This window comes from Zonotrichia leucophrys, chromosome 1A, assembly GCF_028769735.1.
Source record: "Zonotrichia leucophrys gambelii isolate GWCS_2022_RI chromosome 1A, RI_Zleu_2.0, whole genome shotgun sequence".
NCBI classification, from domain to species: Eukaryota; Metazoa; Chordata; class Aves; order Passeriformes; family Passerellidae; genus Zonotrichia; species Zonotrichia leucophrys.
This window is the reverse complement of record NC_088170.1, coordinates 56768307-56790876: the sequence shown is the minus strand read 5'-3', so window position 1 is coordinate 56790876 and position 22570 is coordinate 56768307. Positions and strand designations below refer to the sequence as shown.

Genomic DNA, 22570 nt, shown 5'->3' with positions numbered 1-22570 from the left:
CGCCGCCGCTGCGGCCCGGGCCGTGCCGCACCGCCCATAGCCCGCCCGCCGGCTCCGCCCGCCCCCGCCTCTGCGGGCTCCCGCCGCGGGGCCGCCGGGGGCGGGGCGGGCGCGCAGCGCGGCCCCGGCGAGCGGCTCGGGCGCTGCGGCGGCGGCTGCGCGGGGCGCTCGGCACGGCCGCGGCGGCGGACGGGCACCTGCTGCCGCCTCGCCCGCAGCAGCGCCGCGCTCGCTTTGTCCGGGCTGAGCGGGCGCGCCCGGCCCCGGCCGCGCCCGGCCCCGCTCAACAGAGCGGCGGCTCTCGGGGCGTCGCCTGGCTCCGGCGGCCTGGGCACGGCGGGGAGCGTGAATGAGAGTTTGCTCCGATTTCCGAGCAGGGTGAGTGCCTCGCTGTCTCGGAGGCATAATAATAATAATAATAATAATAATAATAATAATAATAATAATAATAATAATTTTTATTTTTGGGTGTCCATACCTTTACCTATAGCCCGGCGCCACCTCCCTGGGACAGCGGGGCGCGGTGTCTCTCGCCACCCCCTGGACGGGAACCCTTGGGTTGCTGTCCCTTGGTCTCTCCGTTCCCTTTTGTTCGGCTCTCCCGGGGCCGGGGGGAAGGGGCGGCCCGGGAGGTTGCGGGGCAGCCAACGGAGGTCTCGGCCGGTGGCCCGGCTGCCCGGGCGGTTGCGGCACGGCTGTCCCCGTGCGCGCAGGGGGTGTCCGGCTGCTCCCTCCCCGCTTCCCGGGCAGAGCAGGGGTCCTCGTCCCCTGCCTGCGCCCCTCCGGCACGGAGGAGCCGCCCTGGGCTGCGGGGACAGGCGGTGGCATCGCCGCCACCAGTCAGAAGGCAGCGGCTGTAGTAAACACAGCGCATGGGGCGGCGGTGAGCCCGGTAAAGGTCACATCCTTGTGTGCACACGCAGCCCGAGCTCCCCGGGCTCCCCAGCTGCTGTCCCGGGGCCGTGTGGCGGCTGCCGGCGGCGGTGGCTGGCAGAGCCGCTCCCGGCCCTTGGCTGGGCTCGCGGTGTTCCCCGGCTGCGTGCAGGGATCTCCCTTGGCGAGGAGCAGCAGCGGGAGCTGCGTCACACCCTGCTTTGCCTCCTCCCGCCCCCGGCCGGGGTGGCAGCTGGGTGGCATCCGATTTAGCAATGAGAGCTGGGAATGCAGGTTCTGCTGTGAGCTTTGATTCCTGAGCGGTGGCTGTGCCTAGCCGAGTTCAGGGCTGGGCACACGTTCGTGTTAAATAGCAGCCAGCAATGTGCTGATTGCTCAGAGCATGCAGTGTCTGGATGCTTCTTGGTGTGGAGCAGTAGAAGCAGAGGAATGCTGCTGGAGAGCTTACTCGGGAGGAGACAGAGAGGATGGCATGGTAAATGGCTGTTTTGCAATTCAGGATGTCAGCCTGGACTCCTGCAGACAGGTCAATAGGTATGCGTAGATTTTGTGGTCTTCTGTGTGCTCCTGTGGTCATCGTGTGCACAAATGGGGCAAATGGAAATGACGGCTTTTTGTCATGTTTTTGTGTCTTGCCTTGTTGCTGCAGCTCAGGAATTTTAGATTAGTAGATGTGGTACTGTTAAGCTTGTGTGATTATGGAATGAATGATGGACAAGTTCTCGGTATCGTGTTTCCAGTGGTGGTTGAGATGTGAGTGGGGAGAGGAAATATTTAATGAAGTAGGGCTCTCAGGTCCTGTGCTTTGCATTATCTGGCAGTATTCTGCCTTTACTTTTAACATGTGATAGATAATTTCATTCCACAGAATTAGAAGTGTGAGCTTAACTACTTTTTTTAATGCCATATTTAGTTATCAAATACCACATCTAGTTGTTCAGAAAGGGAAGGCTTTTTTTAGTCCTAGTCTGTGTTCTTCAGAAGCTGACGTTAAGCTGCTAGCTCTGAAACTGATAAAATACAAAAACGATGTTGTTATGGCACTGAATTTTGCAAAATTCCATGAAAGCCTAAGTTATGGTTCACTATTTTTCATATGGTTGCCACAAGAATGTTTGGCTCATCCCACTGCCCTAATAAAGGTGGTTTTGGGCTGAGATGCCAGAGTGAACTGAAATGAGCCATGCCGTGCATCCTGCTCTGCAGGTAAGCTCTCGGAGCTGGTTTCGGATGGTGGTAGGTGGGACTAACCTGAGTTCAAGTATCAGACAGATAGGTTTGGTTTTGGTTTTTTTTCTCATGATTGAGGTATGATGTGCTCAGCATGTCCTTGGCCAGGGGGTGGCTCTCAAGCAGCCTGGGGTTGGCTGCTGCTGTTTGGATGTGTGTGTGCCGCTCCTTGGCATGGTACAGCTTCAGCTCTGGGTGGAGGCATCACCCAGGCTTTCACCTCCTGCTGATGCCTTGCCAGCATCGCTGTGTCCTGGTGACCTGACATCAGTACCTGGGCGGGTGGTGAGGAATTAAGGCAGCAGCTGGGAAAAGCCTGTCCTGGCTCTGCTCTTTCATGGGACCCGGTTTCAAAGAGACTGGTAGAGGGAGATCCCAAATGAGGAGGCAAAATCAGGGGGCTGACCACAGCCCTGCTGTCTTTCCAGCTGGAATCTAGTTCCCAGTGATTTACAGCAGAAACTTTTCCCTGCCTCTACCCCTTCTCTTTCTGTGAGTGATACTGAAAGGTTATAGGAATAGAAGTTCATTATACAAATGAATGGCTGGAGCAGTGTTATGTGCCAGAGAGATTCAGTGTTGTTTGAGACCTTGGGGGGAAAAACCCCAGCTGGAAGACTTTGTTTTGGCAAGGGAACCCTTTCAGTGTCTGAGAAGTGATTAGTGCTGCTGTTAAAGGTCAGGTATAGGTACTGGGTATGAAACATTGTCTGTGGATACAAATGAAGTACATACATGTAGTACTACATATATGTGGTATGTCTTCAGCATCATTTTGGTGCTTGAGTATTCAATCCTTAATACAGATACTTCTGAACTAGAAAGAGGCATTAGCTGTTTAACCCCCAAAGTGATGACAGATCTGTTGGAAGAATAACAAAGATCCCATTTCTCCTTATTTTGTCTGCTGAAAATTCACATTTTATTTTTTGACTGTATCACCACCAAATGTATAGGGACTCTTGAACACCAGTCTGTGTTTTGTATAACATATAGTCCCATTAACAATTTTATAGTGAATAATTTTTTATTTAAGGAGTAATAGATCACATTTCCTGATGTTTTCTTTTTTATAGGTCTGGGTAATAAATGCTGTTCAGGAAGGCTTGAGTCAAGGGCAACATATACCTCACTGATTTTTTGGGGTTAAAGTTATGTAGATATTCAATGGTTTGTCGTGGTCTCTTCCTCCCTCTCTTACCCCCAGTATTTATCAGGCTTAGCAGTGATGCTCTCTAACTTCAAAGTCTTGAAAGCCCTGGCTGTAACTAAAATACCCCAGTATTATGTTCAGAGAATTCTGTCATCTTGAATTGGAGGCTCTCTTGTCCAAACCTGTGTCAGGCCCAAATAAAGTACACAATTTCCTCGCATTATCCTGTAACTCTGGTTCTATTTCTTTCCTACACAGAGTTTTGCAGCTAAAGAATATCTGCATGGCAGCCTCCATGCTAGGAGGAGAGATCGCTTTCTCTAATGTGTTATTTTTATGACACACAGTTTGATCAGAGGGAAAGCTTTCGACAGTAAGTGCTTAATCAGGGATTTTCAAAACCCTAGATTTCCTCTCTGCCCACTGCCCTTAACCTGGCAGGTTAATCCATGTAATAATCTGTGCACAGAAATACAGACAACAAATACAGTGCTTCAGTTGTAATGTTGGGTGCTTTGAGGTTTTTATCTGTTTTGGTCTTCGAAGTTACTGAGCATGCAAGTTTCCTCTTTGCACCTTGTGTTCGTTGCTGTTGCCATAGGACACACACTCCCAAACCAAAGAAATTACACCTTTTCCTAGAGGTCAGAATTTACTAAAAGAGTTAGAGTTTGGTTGTGAACTCCCCTTAAAATTTAATGACTTAGTGCTGCTTTTTGCTATGACATAAGGAAAATGAAGTAAAGAGTCTTTGAAGCTACTTCAGACTTCATAAATATTAACAGGCTCTGCAGTCTTCAGAGAGAGTAGGTTCTGGGTGTTTTTCTTCACCTTAATAGTATGGTTTCATTTGCAAAGTAAATCTTGTCTTGACTAAACTGAAAGAGCAGTTATCAGATGCAAATCAGAAATGCTGTATTTGTGGGTGGGAGCACTCTTGCTGTGTTTTCCCTTCTCTCTTGAACACCCAATCCTTTCTCCTGGTGCATGCTCTGGAAGCAGAAAATTTAATTCCATGGCTTACAAGACCCAATTATTAGAGGTGCTTAAATGATTGAAAGTGCAGATTTTTTGCTTCTGAGGATGACGGAAAGTAAAGATTCACAGTTCGCTTTGAAAAAATCCTTTCTATTTGCATCCTGGGCCACTGTATATGTTTAATATTTGCCTGTGTTAATAAGGAGAAAACCCCACAGGAAGTGTTCTCTAAATGTGCCTTGAGAATACTCAAAATTGTCTCCAAGTTTAAAAACTAGTTTGCATTTTAATAAAAACTGAAATTCTGTTTGGTTGCAGCTTCCTATAAATGCCAGGTTAATGCAGAAAGCTTTTGTGGTGGTCCATAAAGAACACTTTGCCTGTAGATACACTTTAGATGAAGTTTGATGTATTCTTTTTAAACTTGCTGTAGGTATCTCATCAGTAATTGAAGAGAATTAGTCTTTTTGTTTTGCAGCATCATGGAATGACTGAGGTTAGAAGGGTCCTCTGGGGATGCCTGATCCAACCCTTGGCTCCAGCAGAGCCAGCTAAAGCAGGTTGCTCAGGGACAAGTCCAGATGGCTTTTGACTATCTCCAAGGATGGGGACTCCACAACCTTCCTGGGCAGCCTGTGCAAATTCTCAGTCACTCCCACAGTAAAAAAAGTGTTTCCTGATGTGCAGAGAGAACTTTGTTTCAGTTTGTGCCCCTTAGATGTGCTTCTGTCACGGCATACTGAGCAGGGCCCAGCGCTGTCACCTCTACACCCTCCCTTCAGCTTTTGATCTACATTTATAAAATCCTCCCCATGAGCCTTTTCTTCTTCAAGCTGAACAGTCCCAGCCTCTCCTCGCAGGAGAGATGCTCCAGTCCCTTTGATGGACTGTCTCTAGTATGTTCATGTATCTCTTGTGCTGGGGCCCTCAGAACTGGGCACAGTGCTACAGTTGTGGCCTCATGTTTCCTAGTGTGCTTTAAAAATAAGAAACTTTTAAAGTAAATTGTGCATTTTGTTTTTTTGGATGCAGGTCCAAGAGGTCACTTTGGTGCTGTAAATCACTGATGATTTGCACTCTGGGTACACTCTGAGTACTTCTGCCTTCCATGGGAGCTAATGTTCCTTGTTTAAAACACTTCAGCATTTTGCTGATCCCATCAGTGCAGGCTTTGACAACTCTTTTGACCTGTGATTAAGGGATTTATGACTGGGTTTGCTGGCTGCACATGCCTAATAAGCGTAACCATTGGATGCTGAGTCACATGGGGACATGTGTTTTTGGGGTGTGTTGATGCAGACTCCTGTCTGAAACAGAGCTCATTGCAGCTTATAATGAACGTGTGCTTGCATTAGTGAGGGCACATTCCTGCTGTGGGCTGGTTTGGCTCTCCAGCAGCCGCCCTTGTGCTCTGCTGGGGCTGCCCTGCCCAGCCCTGGGCACTTGTGCATAGCTGCATCTCCCGGAGATGGGCCTGGAGGGGAGCAGCTGTCTGTACACAAACCCAGGCGAGTTTGGATGCTGTGTGCGTATGTGGGTGATTCTGTAGTTGGTGTTAAGTACAGAATTTGTAAACAGGGGCTTTATTTTTAGGTCAACAGGGCTTCTATTTTTAGGTGAACACTTCCAGGTGGAGAATAAAGATGTTGGTGTAATGCTGCTAGTGCTGGTCATGGACAGGAGGGAGAGAGAAGAACAAGAAAAAGGCAAAAAGCACAAAATATCACTTTATCTGTGGGTTTTGCATCAAACTCCTTGAGAGGGGATGCTAATTTCTTTACCATTAAGTAAATGTGATGGTTTACATTACATTTACATCCTGTTAATGTTAATATGTGTGGTTGGTTAAGATAGGATCTTTTGAAGGTATTTAAAGAATATAGCAAAATCATGTGGAAAAAGCAGTTGGAAGTCGCTTGCCTTCTCTGTGTCCAAATACAACGATTAATAGGCACCTTTCAAATTTTCTTAGTATACCCCCAAAAGTAACTTCACAACATTAGAGGTCTGTACTTACCTTAATTGGAAAGAACAAAACCATTCAGACTGGCCTGATGCATGCAGTTAATGACTGAGTGCAGTTAGTTTCCAGCTGCTAAAACTGTCTTACCAGATCTCTTGACAGGACTATCAGCAGTTTGTATTGGTGTCTAGCATTACTAATGCTTGGCATTTTACCATGTTGTAAAAGCCACTTGTTCCTTCAATATTCATGTCAGGTATCAGGGTTACTGACATAGAGAACGGATCAAATTCACTGTTTTGGAAACTGACCAATATTCAGAGATCAAAAATTAGTACCAGGTTTTTCAGTGAAGGATACACAAGCATCTTTAGATGCTCTCAAGGCAGGGTTTAATTCATAAACTAAAATTTATAATTCACTTAAATTTTGGAAACTAACTCTTCTTAAGTTAGAAATGTGTATGAAAAAGCTGACTCCTTAAGAGAATTTTAGCTTTAGAGGTACCTTCAGAAAAAAGTCCTCCAGCCTCTCACTATGTATTTTACTACCTGAGGCTCCACATTCCTTCTGCATTCGGAAAATGGTTTGCATGGTTTTCTTTCTTTCTCTCTGGATCTCTTCTCTGCATTCCCAGGTGTGCACAGTAACTGCTTTAAAATACCTTGCTGCGCTTCTCAAGGTCAGAAGTGTGTTGTAATTCCTGGGAAAGTGTCACAGAGGTGTGCAGGTTTCTAACTGTCAGCAGTTTTCCAGGAGTGTCACAGCCATAGGGGTGGGGAGACATGAGGTGTTTGGAGAAGGATCTCTTAAAATGTAGGCATTTTTTGGGCTTCACCTCGAGTAGTCCCTGCTGCTGTGTAAGAAGCCTGATGAGGATATCCTTTTTTTTTTTCCATGTTGTTTTTTAGAGCCAGGTGATGTCTGTAGCTGTACAGCTTCAGGGACCCACCTTACATTAGGACTGACGAAGGTGTCTAAACCCTGTAATTTACTGTAATTTGCTCCAGATCAGAATCCAGGGAACTGGATGACTGTGTGCTTTGGGTAAAGCTGCTTCCCATGACACTTCTCTAGTAGTGAGACCACTACCAGTGTCAGGGATAACCCAGAAAATGGGTGAGTTTATGCATTCTGCGTTGTCTGGAGAGAATGGGATGTCCAATATGAGCCTTAGAGATCTTAGCAGTAGAACCCAGTCTGAAAATACCTGTAACCCCATTCTGGGAGTGCAGGGAGCAATAGCCTGGGCTCTTGAGTGTTTTGTGAAATGCACAAGTATTGCAACGAGATACCAGGTTGGAACAGGAAAAAACAAGGGCATTTTAGGCACCCAAAGATGAAATGCTGTGTACCTTCAATGTGATATTCTTGTAGTTACATGGCCTCTGATGAGCACAACCTTTACCTGATTGAAAACAAGTGCAAGATGATCTGTAATCCACAATCCTATCTCTGAACTCATTTTTGTGTTAGGGGCTGTCTTCATCTTCTCTCTTGCTCACCTTTTCCCTTGTGAGACAGGGAGTGGTGCCAAAGGAGTTGCCTTCGTGCACCTTGCTGTCTTTAGCTGAGATGTTTGATTCCCAGCAGCTGCCATCCTGTTTGTGTGGAGCAAAGATAGCTGTCAAGTGTGGAACGTGGGGGCAGCAAAACATCCAGAGCATCCTCATGGGATCCTCATGGGTGTCTTTGACTGATGGAATCATCAGATAATAGTAAAAAACATCTCTGAAGACTACTAAGTCTTGCAATGCTCTGCAAGGGTTATGTTCTTGGAAGGAGTAGGAAAAATGACAATCAGTCTGAATATATTCTTTGTGTAGTCTGACTTTTCAAAGCATTAAACCACCTGCAGGTGTTATTACAATTAGATTAAGTTCATAATTCTTTGCACTTCTGCAGTGCTTTTATCCAATATCTCACACTCGTTTAAAAGCTAATCTACAAAGTAACCCAGAGGACACCTCCAAGTGTCTGAGGTCACTTTTTGTACCAAAATGTGGTGTGACTTGGTGTTGTATAAGAGCCTGCATGGTCCCAGCAGCTCTGTGGGATCCCAGCGGGTGTGCAGTGGGAATGCCCTTCCCAACAAGCCTTGAACAGTGGGGCTGAGCTCGGTGATCCTTTCAGAGAGCTGACAGCTGCTACCAGGTGCTGGGCATGCGAGATTGTCCTCAGATGTAAGAGCTTCCTGGAAACTTGCAGTAAATAAAACTAATGTCAAGAGTTTTCAAAACACTGCAGAAATGAGAACTCTGTTCTCTTCCAGATTATCTGGAATAATAAGCAAGCCTTTTTCTATTTGGAAGAAATGTTCTGAAAACAAAAGCTTTTTGATACTTAAGAAAGGTCTCGGCCATTTTGAGAAACTTTGTCTTCCCTCCCTGGCAGGGTTGCTTATGTGACTGATGATTGTACATGCATTCAACAGCTCTTTTTACTTGCAGTCATGGCAATAACCAGCCAAGGTAGAATAGTTGTGACTTCCCCAGAAAACTATATTAGGCAATATTTTTACAGCAAATACACATTTTGTAAAGCTACTTCTACTGCTTTCCTGTTTCTTCCAGTCGCAGTTCTTCCCCAGTTTGAGTGTTCAGCCAACAAAGATTCTCTCTAATGCTGGATCACTTATCCCTCTTGAAAATAAATGAAGCACAAATACCATTTGTTGGAATATTTTACAGGAGGAATGTGGAGCTGACTTTGTTAGCAGTTTGAATTTGCTTGGCGAAGCTCTCTGGCCCTTGCAGTCCTCTGTTAAAGGAAAGCAGGGACAGTATATGCTTTTTGAGTAGGAAACAATGGCTGACATTTTCTGTCTGGTTTTCCTGGTGCAGTGCAAGCCTGGCTGTGTCCAGTGTCCACTCTGAGTTTCACTTGGGTGGTTACAGCTAACCTGAGACACTACAGCGATCTATTCAAAACTCATTTTGTGTTTTGTTGTTAATACTTTGAAATTGCATAAATACTTTTTTCTTTAGCAATAAGCTATTAAGCCGTTGTCTGTGACTCATTAGTCTGTTGTTGGTGACAGTTAAATCATGGAAAATCCTTCCATGCAGTTTGTATTCCTTATTGTCTGAAGCAAACTACAACTGTTTGTTTTACCCTGAAGGAGGCTTTCTTCTCATCTGGCTAAAAGTTCATAATAACATCTGAGAGCTAATATGAAAGTACAGCAGATCTCATTCATTGAACAAAATATTTCATGTGCACATTTAACTGCTGAACATTTGTTAGATGAGTTTTGAAAACACTACATAGGCTGCCACAAAAACCAGTGTCTGTTTCCTTGGTGTTTTTAACTACTACTTCTCATTTCAAAAGCTCCAGCAGAACTAGGTATTGGCAGTTACACAGACTGGTGTTTTCTAGAACTTTCTTAATCAAGCAGTAGTTTAGTTGCTGTGGGTTAATACTGCATTCTGGTAAAAGCCAGAAGAAAAGTCAGTTGGAGACCCATATACTTACTGGAAACACTGTGAGGAGGTTTGACCTTGAGGAACGACCACAGGTTGCTCATTGTGTGAAATGAGACATGGGAAACTGTGTTTAGGAAACAGATGCACTGCCGATGGTTCTGAACCACAGAGGAAGCACCAGACACGAGATCTTGAGGTAGATTAGCTACAAGCTTGCAGGTTTTCTTTCATATGAGTTGATAATCGGAATAGCTTATTTTTATTTTTAAATAAGGACTTACTAGTAGATTCAACTTTTACTTTAAAAGTTGTTTTGAAAAGTGTAGTCATAACTGGCAGTGTGATTATAGTCCAGCGTGCACCCTTGCATAAGAATGCCAGTAGGAAGTGGTCTGACCTATGTAGTTTGTTAACAATATAGCAAATCCAAAGACTTCCTTTTCTGTACAGATGTGAGCTCTTGGTCAAAGTTCTTAGTGCTGGTTCTATACAAATCAGACCCAGCTTTCTGATCCCAGTGCCAGTTGTGACTCCTGGGCACTCAAAAACCTTCACATTTACTAGGAAACAGTCTTATAATTTGGAAAAACTTGCTTTCATGTCCCTGGGTTGTGTGCCTCCCTCTTCTGAAGGAAGGGTTTCAGTAAGGGGAGGTTTTTATTTTGCTGTTGCAATAGATCTTTTGAAAAGCCTGATGCCCCTGGTGTGCTGGGGCATCAAAGTTGAGGGCAGCAATTAAAAGCTAGAACAGTCCCTAATTAAAAGTGCTGTTTGGTTTCTGAAGCTTTTGTACTATCCAACAAATAGAATGGTTTGGCAGGGGTATCCATAGGAGATGAACTATCCCTTCATTGTGTATTTACAGCTTTTCTTTTCACCCTAAAGACAGCCAGTCCCTGTTACTCATCAGCTCTTCTTCCAAGACTAAGGTGTTGTTTAGAGCAGATCCCATTTCCAGCCATCCAAGTCCCTGCTCAAGTTTAGTCTGTCTGCCCGGATCCTGCAGCTGGATAGAGGCTCCAGGTGTCTACAACAAAGAAATCCAAAGATATAATTTTCCTTTTACTTTCCTTTCACCAAATTTGATGTTTTGTAATTTGCATTTGAGCATATTTTGCTCTGGAGATCCCCAGTATATTCAAGAATAATATAGTGTAGCTTTTACTTTTTTTTTTTAACTTTTATGCCAATCATGTAAGTAAGTCAGAGGCTAGTGGGAGTTCAGTACTAACTAGTGGTTCCATCACATTCTGCAGTCTTGAGTATACTTCTGACATTAATGCAAAAAGTCTCAGAATTCCAAGTTTCCATGACTTTGAGAGACTGTATCTGTTAAAACATTTGTGTAGTATAAACAAAAGGCTTGATATCCCTATGCAGGAATTTGAGCTTGACTTGTAATTCAGCTTTTGGGATCCTTCTTGAAAAGTGAAATCTATGGTTTAGGTTTTAAAATTCCAAGATTTACATATGGGATTATTATTTAAGAAATTGGGAATAAGTTAGAGCTGTAAGAAATCCCAGTTAAGAAATTGACAGAAGTTTCAGAAATGTTGCTCTCTGCCTTCATTTGTATCCATCCCCACATTCTTTAGAGAATTTGATGAGGTCTTTGGAGATCTGTGGGTGGTCTCTGGCCTTCAGCTGGTGATGTGGCCTCTCAGTGTTAAAGTGAGGCACCGCTGGCTTCTCTCTGGCTTTGGCTTGGAAAAACACTGGATTTTGTAGGAGTGGTTGGATGGAGAAAGGTGGGATCTCCCCAGAAATCTCCTCTGTGGGCTGAGGCAGCTTTGAAACGGGCGCAGCTGGAGAGGCTTGATGGTGGCTGCAAGGGCTGTGGCTCCCGGCTCCAGACACGCTGCTCGGAAGGACACACATCCATGGTCTCTCCTCAGGGACTTTGACCTCTGCACCTTTATGGCTGCCAACTGAAGTGCCAGCGTGGCATAAATAAGTCAGCTCAAGGAGTGTAGTTCTGGCCCTCGTCCCAGCCTCAGAGGCAGACGTAAATGCCATCCTCTGGCTGCCTTTTGACTTGTTTGGGCTGATTGAAATGATGACTGATAGAATCTTATTTCTTTTCCCTTGGTTTCTTCACTTTGTTACTAAACTCTCTCCCTCTATCTTTGTGTTAATTTAAATCTATTTTGAGTCTGAAGGCTCAACATGTGCCAGGTTGCTATTTGCTGTCATTGGCTTTGGATTATTTTAGCAGCCTGACAGGCTTTGCGTTGTAGCTGTGACATTTTGAGACAAGAAAGTACTGGGGTTTTTTTATAATAGAGATGCAAAAAGTATGGTAATTTAGAGTGCTTTTACAGGCTTGGTTAATAAATTAAAAAAGCTGATCCATGAAGTGCAGACACCTTTGGATTCATGTGCTACCCCATGTTTGGGATCAGATGGACCAATCTGGGAGAGATTTTATTTTCCTTTTCCATGTGTCCAGGGCATATCATGTTGAAACCTGGTAGAAACCAGCTAGTACTGCTGTTTCAAGAGAGGAGCTGGTTCTCTTGGGAGAAATGCCACTTAGCCCATGTGTACACTTTGGTGGTGATGCTGACAGCAGGCTCTCCCTTTGCAGAGAGGTGGAGCTGTTTTGTTGTCATGCCCTGCTTTATTTAAAGACTTGCTCTAAGATAATCTTGTTCCAGCTGTTTCAGGCAGCTTCAGAAAGTAGTTGTTAACTCCTGTGCATAACTTTTTGTCATCTGCAGTTATGAGACAGTAGAATATAAGAGACACCATTAAAATGTTAATTTTTTACAAATATGACCAAATTAGTATGAACTGGGCAAGCTTATGGTAATTACCTCAGCTGTGTGTTTTATTGTTAGGAAGAGGCTTTGTATCTTCCATACAGACTTATGTAAAGCATAATTTCTGTGTTTCCTTGATATTATGGAATTTTTTATTTAGTTTTTCTTGGCTCTGTTCTTGCTTTAAGGAGGCCTCAGATTTGCTCATAGAATGTGGCTGCACCATCTCCATGTTTTGTCCCTGTTCCTGTGGCAGCCTGTGTGTGCCAGGCTGCTGGAGGTGGGGAGCTGAGCTGCCCTGAGTGTGAAGATAAGTGTGTTATGATTGTTGGCTGGAGCTTGTTTCCAGCAGTGTTGAGTGTCTTGAGTCTTGAGTGATGAGTTATTTTGGTTTTGTTTGCAAAATAAAATAGGTTTTGTCAACTAGTAGAATTTGTAAGAAAACACAAGAATGCATGGGAAACTTGGGTAATGTCTTCTTCTTCTTTTTTTTTTTTTTTTCTTTCCCTCCCTGACTTCTCCATCATTCTTTCCAAGGAATTCTATTTCCTCATAGGCTATGGTCCCCATCTGTGACTGTTGGTGGGGTGAGGGGATGTACTTTGCTCAGCCTCACCTTCATACTTCTCCATGCATTGCCTGTTGAACTCTCACTGCTGCTAAGTGTGTATGGCAGCTTTTTCCTGGGCTGCACTGGTGTCCATCCTCAGTCCTCTTCTTAGAGCAGTTAGTGGTATCACCCAAATTGGCTTTTTGAACAGCATTGATATTATAGGCAGAGGTAGTTGGGAAGGAGTGTGGAGGAGATCCCAGACAACAGCTGCTTCTTGGAAGAATCAGATTTAATAGCAAAGATTTCTACTGAGTTTTGCTGTCCCAAGCATGTTAAAATCAAGGTGTGAAATGAAAGATCTGCAGTTATGGCAGAAGACCTGAGCAGTTTACTGAACAAAGGAGTTAACTTGCAGGATTGTGGTTCTATTCCTTAGGGATCTTGTTTCTCACAGAACTGTACCCTCTGCTCCCTGGTATGGCTACACCAGCTGGGAGTTTTGTTTCTTAAATATTTAGGATTTCTACTGTAAGCATGGGGACAAAGATCAGATATTCTGGCTACTGTGGGAATGGTGCAGTTTGAAATGTGAGAGAACAGAGGTTTGCCTTGAGCAGCAGGGCTTTTCAATCTGGAGCCTGCCATTTCACTGGGTTAATTATTTAAACAAGTAATTGCAGTTCAGATATCAAACCCGTATTTCGGGTGCAGTGATTTCTTTCTTTTCCCAGCAAATGTAACAGCAGTGTAATAAAGGGTTGCAGTCAGAAGAAATGCAGGAGGGGTCTGTGATAACTGGAGACCAGATTCGGTGCTTTCCTGTGTCACACAACTTCCTCTGCTATTTCCTAACTCTTCTACGTGGAGTAAAATATCTCTCTCGTGCTTTGACAAGCTGCGTGGGTGGAATGAAGGAGGCTCTTTTCCAGAGTGCTGCTTTCCAGCAGAGCTACTGTCAGTCTGGTGGGAACTTGACCTTGGCTTTTTTACTCTGTGGTAAGATTTCAAGGAATAGTTTACATGGCTTTTACAAGTGGCTGTGTAGTACAGACAGTGCCAGAAATTAAGCTGATGCCTGAAGCCAGACTTATTGTATAAAACTTGGTCTTTCTGTGTTACTTTTTCATTTAACTTACTCTGATAAACCCCATTTTTGTGTGTTGTGCCTGTCCTTTTGCACATGATTTATGCAAGTTTTTAAACAATATATTATGCCCCTTCATTTAGAAGTTGACATGATGAGTAATTATAATACTGCAAACTTGTGTAATCCATGGTGTATTTTAACTTTTTTCCCCTCTTCCCTCTCTTGTGTACTTGTAGCACCAACTTCCCTCTCTTGTGTACTTGTAGCACCAACTTCAGAAGCATTTTCAGATATTTGTTGGGAGAAAGTGACAAGGAATAGAATGAGCAGCGGCTCTGCTGCTTGCATGGAAATGTCTGTGATTTGGAGATTATGCACATTCTTTGTAAGCTCAGGGCCAGTATATAGTAGGAAAGAAAATATGCTGAATTATAGTGGTGATTGTAATTGGCATGTGCTAGCTATGTCTTTATAGTTCTTCATGGAATTGCAATGTTGTATTTAACCACAAAGGGAGAAGTTAAAAATCTTTAATGCATTAACATTATTTTTATAACTGCATAGCAGTTGGAGAGCTACTGGTGTTTGGTAAAATGCTCAGTTCTTTTCCTCAGTTGTGTCTGTCTTTCGATTTTTGTAGTCAGCATAAGTGAAATGCTTGATTTTTTTTTTTTTTTTTACAACATTCACATTTCAGAAGGTTATTGAAAGATCAGCATCTCAGATCAGCAGTAGGTTAGTTAAAACTTGGAGAGACTAAGTTACCGAGTGTTGTACACAAAACTATTGCATCTTGGGAATCTTTCACTGAAAACTTGCATCTGGATGCTTTCATGTTAACTGGATACTCAAAGTTCTAGTGTTGGCTTCTACTGAATTGTCTTCCTAAATTGAGGAAAGACCCTCAGAATAGACCATTTTTCAGTACTCTGGCCCTTGTTCTCAGTGAGGTACCCTGATAGATAGGTAATTTGGGAAGTATTTGGGAACCCGGGCCTGTGGTTCCTTAGTGTCAGAAAAGTCAGGGAGTTATTTTATCCCTGCCTGTGTGACACAGCAGTTGCAGCCTGTGGTCTTTTGCCTCTTAGCTTGAGTAATTCCTTCTGTGTGGCCTGGCCATGAGCGAAGGAGCGCAGGAGGCTTGGCAGTGTGGCTCAGGGAAGTGTTTGTCACATGGCAGAGGAGCAGAGGTGGTGAGGGCTGGGCAGGCTCCCCTTCAGCCCTGGGTTGTGCCCTCGGCTCTGCTCGTGGCTGTACGTGCACAGCAGAGATGGGTCAGGCTGTGCTCGTTAGCTGTGAGCTGTGTCTGCTTCACATCTTTGTGTTTACACACAACAAACAAAAAGGAATGCACAGACATTCTTCAAAACTAGACAACGCTGTGTACCTTTGCTCTGTTTCCATAGGCTGCTGAGTGAGCTGTGATCAGACACCCTGATTGCTTCTGAGAGTCCTCTCAAAGAAATACCTGCTAGCACCAAGCCAGTCTGTGTAGACCTTGGAAGGCTGTTCTCAAAGAATCTTTTTTTCAGCTTGGGTTGCAGCTCATTTCTACAGTGTCTTTTTTTCTTAGCAGTACCTTCATTCTCTGATTTATCTGTAGTTACCCTCTGAAGATGAACATGCAGTTGAGATGATGAAAAACTTGGCATCAAAGAGGTGTCAATAACTTGCTCTTTTTTACATTGAAGGAATATAATCAAAATTCTTCAAGGCTGGCAGGGCTCACAGTTTTTATAAACAGTCAGTGATTACCTTCTTAATAAACTTATTAGTCTGCATAAGATGCTCTTGCCAGTATATGTACTTCCAACTTTAAATATTTATTTTAAAGTAGATTGCAAAAGACCAGCATTATTCTGAGTGTTGTGTCAAGTTAGACTTCTTAGAGTTTCCATTTGAACAGTGGAGGAAGAGATAAGTGCAGTGATGACTTAATCTTACCCTGTGTTAGTTGTGTCCTGTCCTTCTGCCCCATTTGTCACCCCATGTCTCTGTTTTTATAGGCAGAAGCTTTGCTTGCTGAGGGCAGCACTTGCTGTGTGCCCCAGCTTCTTACCTGTTGGAAGCCCATCCAGTTCTGAGCTGCCTGAGCCTTCTGTGCAGAGGCTCTTGCTAAGCTGGTGATGCTCATCTTCCTGTCTTCACCCTCAGCTCTGCCCTGACTAGGAGACAAAATTCAGAGCAAGGAAGCAGAAAAAAGCCCTTTATCAATGCCAAGCTGTGACAAACTCTTCCCTGTCCTTCAGAGTAGGGAATGAAGCTCTCGAGTTCAATTTCTGAAATGTGCCTTGTGGCAGCTTCATGAACACTGTCTTTAGGGTGAGGCTTTGCAGTTTAACCTCATTTAAGTGCAGGTGGCTCCTGTAAAAGGATGCTTTCTCCCTCTGCCCACCACCACTGCAAATGTTTTCTGTGTGGGAGCAGCAGAATCTCCAATAGTCTGGGCTTCCCTGAGTGAGACTGCATCCCTGTCTGCTCTGATTAAACTGACCTTGCCAGAAAACAAACACAAAAATTAGTTGCTCAGCAATGAGCTGATAAACTGCATGAGTGATCAAATGACATAAAGGCTGTGGCAGAAATTAATGTGGTTGCTCCCTTTGGTGTCAGCCTGTGATCTCGTGGGCTTCAGGCTTGGCTGGGCTCTCTGGGATTGGGATGGGAGCACAGCAGGGGAGAAAGGAGGGCCCAGTGGGTGACCCGGAGGGGAGAAGTTCATGTCAGCAGTAGCCTTTATCACGACATGCTAACCCTTTCACAGGCTGTCTGCCTTGGCTTGAGCTGGTGGCTCCTCCAGTCCATGCATGCTGCTGGAGATCCTCTCTGCAGGCAGAGTCTTCATGCAGGGCTTTTTTGTGCAGCTCTTCTGGTGGCATAACCAGGGTCTCACTTTTATTGTCTCCCACACAGGCGTCCTGAGGAAGAATGAGTTTCATCTTCCTGTTCAGGAGTTAAAATTCTCAATTTACAGACAAATTAATTTAACAAAGCTTGTTAATTTTAGGTTTCACAAGGAGAGACAGGTTTCATGATGCCAGACAGAAGAAGTGTGTGTGGTGGCTCTCTGTTAGCAGAGGAAATGTTAGGGTAAATGGGGAGTTAAGGACAAAGTACAGCTCCCACAGATACTCAGTGGAAACAATTACTGCCTTTTGTTCCTTGACACAGTGGGGTTTGACCTGGATAGGTACAAGTGTGTGGTTTGGGATTTTTTTTTTTTTTTTGGTGAACTGTCCACCCACAATTTTCCAGTGGTGGTCAAGTCAAGGGCCCCATTTTCAGCTGTCTGGGACACTGAGCAGCAGCTCCCCCTTCTCGCCCTTCTGTGGAGGATCACTGGTGCTGCTGCCCGGCTGACTGAAGGGCTGGTCCCCAGGGGCTTGGGGGTGCTTGGGGGATCAAGGTCTGCAACTCTGCAGGAGCTGAGCAGCTCATTTTAGGAATGTCTGCCTTAACATTTTTGCCAGATACGTGTGAATTACTGTCTGAGGAAGGTACAGAAGAGATCCCTACAGCCCCAAAGCACCCTGTTCTGGGTCTCCTCTCTTCCCCCAGCCCTTTTGTTGGCAGCAGCCAAGCTGAAGGTTTTGCAGACAAGTCACTTTTACTGTGCAGTCCTGATTTGTCTCCCAGGGAGCTTCATGTTGTGAGCTGAATGACACTTTACTCCCTTTTGGGGAAAAAAAGATATATTTTAGCATAATGCATATTCATGAAGCTGCATTATGGTTGCTGTGACAACCTCAGCAGTGGCAGTCGAGATCTGTATGTTGAACTACATCTCCAGTCCCCATATTGAACTACAGAACATGTTACACAGCTTTCCACTCTTTTTTTCCTCCCCTCCTCCTCCCAGTGGACAATATAAATTGTTTGAGGTGATGCTTAATTAATAGCTGCATCTGTTTTAAGTCTCAACACCAAAGCACAACTTCCTGTTGGTTTCCAAACTGTGTTAACTGAGTGTTGCTTCTGCTGGGAGTGTGTAACACGCAGGAAGTGATTCTGGTGGGATTTTTTTGTTGTCTCACTTCAAACTCACAGGCATAATAATCCTGAGTTACTAAGCATAATGCTTCTTCAAGGGTAGCCTGATAATTTCACCTATTATGAAGAGAAACAACTCACAGAGTCCATCCCCATAGTCTATCCCTGTCTAGTCTAGTCTGTTCCTAGAGTTTTAAGGACTCCTGACCCTGTCAGGAGCTTTTAATAGATGTTACTCAAAACCAGAAAGGAGTTTGTTCTGGCTATGTTCTGGCCCTGAAGCCAAGGGTGATGTAATTCAAGGAAGACTTGACCAGCCTGTGACGCTGAAGCAGTGAGTGTTATTTCAGGATGAACCTGTTGTGATGAGTGTGGGAGGGCTCAGCTGGAAGATTTGTTTGCGTGTTTGTGATGTCAGAAATTGAGGGCACTTGTGCAATGCTTGTAATTTTCAGAGAGTGTTTGTAAGCTGCTCTTGGCCAATCCAACTGAATGTGTGGCCTAAAGTATTGCAGTCTTGGTTTCCGATGACAAGTGATGACATCCTATACTGAGAACCAAAATGTTGCATTGTCCTGGATGAGCTCAGTCTCAGGTTGGAGCTGTTCATGACACGAAAGGGCCGTGTTGAGTGTGAGTTGTGCCCCTTCTGTGTACTAAAATCTTTGTTGAGTTGAGCTTAATGAAAAGTTTTCTTGAAAAGTACAAACTTCCCCTTTACAAAAGCACTCTCTGTTGTTCAAGAAGAACTGTGGGTAAAGTTTGGCTTTCTTCAGAGATGTGAGCCTTCTGGAGAGTAGTTTGGGAGAAGTCTGTGCACAGGGGGAAGGAAACTGTCCTTTTCTTTTATCCTGTGCTCTGGGATGACCCTGCTTGAGTAGGGATGTTGGACCAGATGACCCACTGTGGTTCCTTCCACTCTCACCCATTCTGATTCTGTGAAAAGCTGAGCGGACAAGGAGCTCTCTAGTGCAGTTGATCTTTCTCTGGTTAGTTTCTTAAATATTAATAAGTACAAAATGTCTGGAAAGTGACTTGAAATGAGATTCCATTCATTAAAATGAAATATTGGGGGGAAAAATCATGTAGCAGGAGGGAACTTTTTGCACAGAACATTATACAGGGGACTCTGAATCTGTATTAGGCTTAGATAGACTCACTGTTCCTTTCAGTTTTAGTTAAACATGTCTAGAAACTAATACACCAAGCTTAATTTTCAGTGTATGTGATGGATTGAGTTTGTCTTGTGTTACTGCTCTCCTGTGAACTCTCAGGATATTATTAAGGAGCATTTACATTACTTATAGAGTATTATTATTAAGGAGCATTTACATTACTTATAGAAGTAATGGATACCAAACACAATCTTGATACTTTCCACTCCCTCAGTTTGCACATCCCGTCCTCACGATAAGACCAAAAAGTCCTGGTGTTGACAATAATGTCTGTATTTGTTCATCCACTCACAGCCTGGCTTTTCTTGGATACCAGGGCTCTTACATTGGACTTCCACAGAAATGCATTTTGAGAATGAAAGGACAATATGAAGGAGATGGAATGTAGAAATGAGAACTAGGGGTATGCTAGATTTGCATCTGAAAAGCTATTTTTCTAGCAAAAGAAGCAGGGGTGCTTTGAAGGTTACTGTACTGTGTCATATCTTGTAGGGCCTTTTTGACCTGGAATGAAATTCATCCATGATGTTTTAAGTGGTTTCTTTGTTTGTTTTCCCTCAGGCTCCAGACTAACACTTGCTGAGGCAATGCTGTTTGACTTTGTGTAGCAGGTTTTTGTTTTGTTAACAGCCAAGGAAAGCTGACTGAACCCTCTGTTGTGAAGGAGAGCCCTTTCTCTGAAAAGCGCACTTGAAAATTTAGCTGTTCAGTCCCTGCTGGGTCTACCAGGCCACAGACTGCACTTGTGTAAAAACTAAATGCAACAACAGAAAACCTAAACCTGTGTACTACTTGTGGGAGCCTCTGGGGTGAGTTTAGGCAGGTTTCCGACAGCAGCAGTTCATTGGCTACTGCACTTCTGAGTTCCCTCTTCATCCCAACCTCTTCCTCCTCCATGCAGGAGTAGAAATGGGGTGGCAGTGGCAGGAAGGGGTGGGAGGGTTGTCCATGGGAACACCTCTCATGAACAAGTCCCTCCAGATGGCAGGGGTGGCTGTCAATATTCCCTGGAAATGGTTGTCTGCTTACTGAAGCGTCTCTATAAACGTAGGCTGAAAAATTTCTTGTAGATCTCCTTACAATTTTCATGTGGAAGTTTGGGAGAACTTGATTTTTCTGTTCTTAGTATAAATTTGGAACGTGAGTGTATGTTGGTTTTGGGTCTTGATATTTTCACTGGAAATAAAGGTCTGACAGTTTTTTGAGGGTTTTACATAGCAGGTCAAAATAAAGGTATCTCTTCCCTGGCCCTCTCTAAAAGGAATAAAGCTTCCAGCTTGAAGGACTTGTTTTAGCTGGTAGATATTAATGGCAATTAGAAAGAAAACCTTTAAAGATTATTTTAGCTAGGAAGTTTTTTAAGCATGGAGAAAATAGACCTGTTTCACTTGATTACTGTCACATGTATGGCAGTGTTGGGAAATGCATGTTTGGCAGTGTTTAAAATGCATGGAGTTAAGATACTTGTGTTTTTATTAGAGTGTTATGGTATTTGTTAGTAGTTTGAAAGCAGAGTGAGATGTGGGTCTGCCTTTGCACTCTGAGCTCCTCACATGCAGAGAGTTGCTTGGTGGTTTTGATGTAGTGGGTATGGGAAGTTAGTAGAAACAGCCAGAAATAACCACAGCTGAACCAGCTGGGCTCAGAATGGGTGTTTGGGTCCAGGATAGGTAGCTGGGAGAAGGTGAGGGATGAATAGCTATGATGGTGAAGGGAGTGTTTTGATACTTAGTTGCTGTATTTTACAGTAAATCTAATTCTAGATCAGATTCTGGTCTTTCATTTTATAAAAGCTTCCCCAAGCTTGCCTAAATTTGACTTTAGTCAGTTGGAATACAGAATCTCCAAGAATTTTTTTTCCTAGTGAAATTGCTGAAATGTCAGCATAAAAAAAAAAAAGTTACTGGTTGCAGGAACAGGCTGCTGACATAAAAAGCCTGTCTTAGATCCAACATTTGGCTGGAGGCCAGATAATGAGTTTTCATAGGAGCTTGTTGGCAAGCTTACATTTCTGCTTAGGTTAATGTAATGTAACTGTAAGTAATTTGGGAACCTGGTACATGCAAAACAATTTTTAGACAAAATGATCTTATTATTTTTAAATTTTAACTGAGAAGATATTTTTATAAACCAGCTTCTGGTACTTCAGGCACTTCAGAAATGCTTGGAGTGTGGTTCTTTACGATGTCCTCCTTTAATGGTTAACCTACTGAATAATCCTTTAGAAATATTGACCCTCATGGACATACCTGTCAAATCAGAATTTATGCTGACTTCATTCAGTGGAGTAATTTAAAGAAAGGTTTGCATTTTTGAAAGGCTTGTTAGTAACATACATAGGGGTAAGTCATCAGTTTTGTGAGTAAAAAAATACCATAAATGTGTTCATGGGTGACCTGCTGGCCAGGTTATTCTGTGACCTTGTGCTGAAATGCATGAGCCGTCCTAGGATGAGAAAGGAGCTCAATTTCCCCAAATGGTGCCCATTCCTGGCAGTTATGCCAGTGGGTCTCTTCACTTCCTTGTGGTTTTTTTCAGTCTTCATTCAAAGGGTTGGAGATTGCTTTGTCTCAAGATGGTTTTGATGCTTCTCATTTCTTACGCGTGCAAGTGAATGTGAATTTATGCTAAGGGGAAGGGAAGCTGAACTCTCATCTTGAACCATCTGTGAAAGTACTGGATATACCAGGCTATAAAACATGTCCAGATCCAGCCCTGTCCTTTGAGGAGCAGTGGATAAATGTGCTTTTAACAGGACAATGCTGAGGTCTCCTGTTTCTGTCCAGGACAGCGGTGCTCATCTGCACTCACTGCTCCATTTCTGAGAGGGATAGAGAGGGCATGGGATGGATGCTTGTCCTCCATCATTATGGGCTGCCAGCCACTCCAGAAAAGGAATAACTATTCCATGCCTTATTATTTCCATGCACTGCTGTAGCATTATCAGTGGCAGCATGCATGATGAGCAGACAGGATTTGGTTTACAGCTGCTTTGCTGTAGGTCTCCTACACGGTATGTAAATCTGGTTGAATAGATGGAGATGTGATGGGAGAGAGAACAACACAATGGTGCTGGTGCTTATCAGAGGTTTAAACTTCCCTCATACCATTTGTTCCCTAATTGCTATTAATAGTAGGGCCTAGAGATATTTCTGGATGTGATAGCTGACAAGTTTCTTCATCAAATAGTCAATGAATGAGCAAGAAGTGTTTCTATTTTAAACATAGCTCTGACAAGTAAAAGAACTTCAAAGTAAAGCTGTTCTTAGAAAATAACCTTGGTGTGAGTTACCACAAGTGTTTCTCTATAAGTGATAGATTAAACACAGGTTGAAACTTTAAGCATCTCTGATAAAG

At 43.8% G+C, this 22570-nt stretch overlaps 1 protein-coding gene across 1 annotated transcript in view; it reads left to right on the top strand.

Moving 5' to 3' along the window:
* Window positions 1–192: 192 nt before the first annotated feature.
* GRAMD4 (GRAM domain containing 4) overlaps window positions 193–22570 on the top strand; it is a 76518-nt gene continuing 54140 nt past the window's right edge. Inside the window, exon 1 of the mRNA XM_064702800.1 lies at window positions 193–378. Coding sequence (XP_064558870.1) covers window positions 350–378 — 29 coding nt within the window. The 5' untranslated portion in view covers window positions 193–349. The remainder of the gene's footprint in view (window positions 379–22570) is intronic.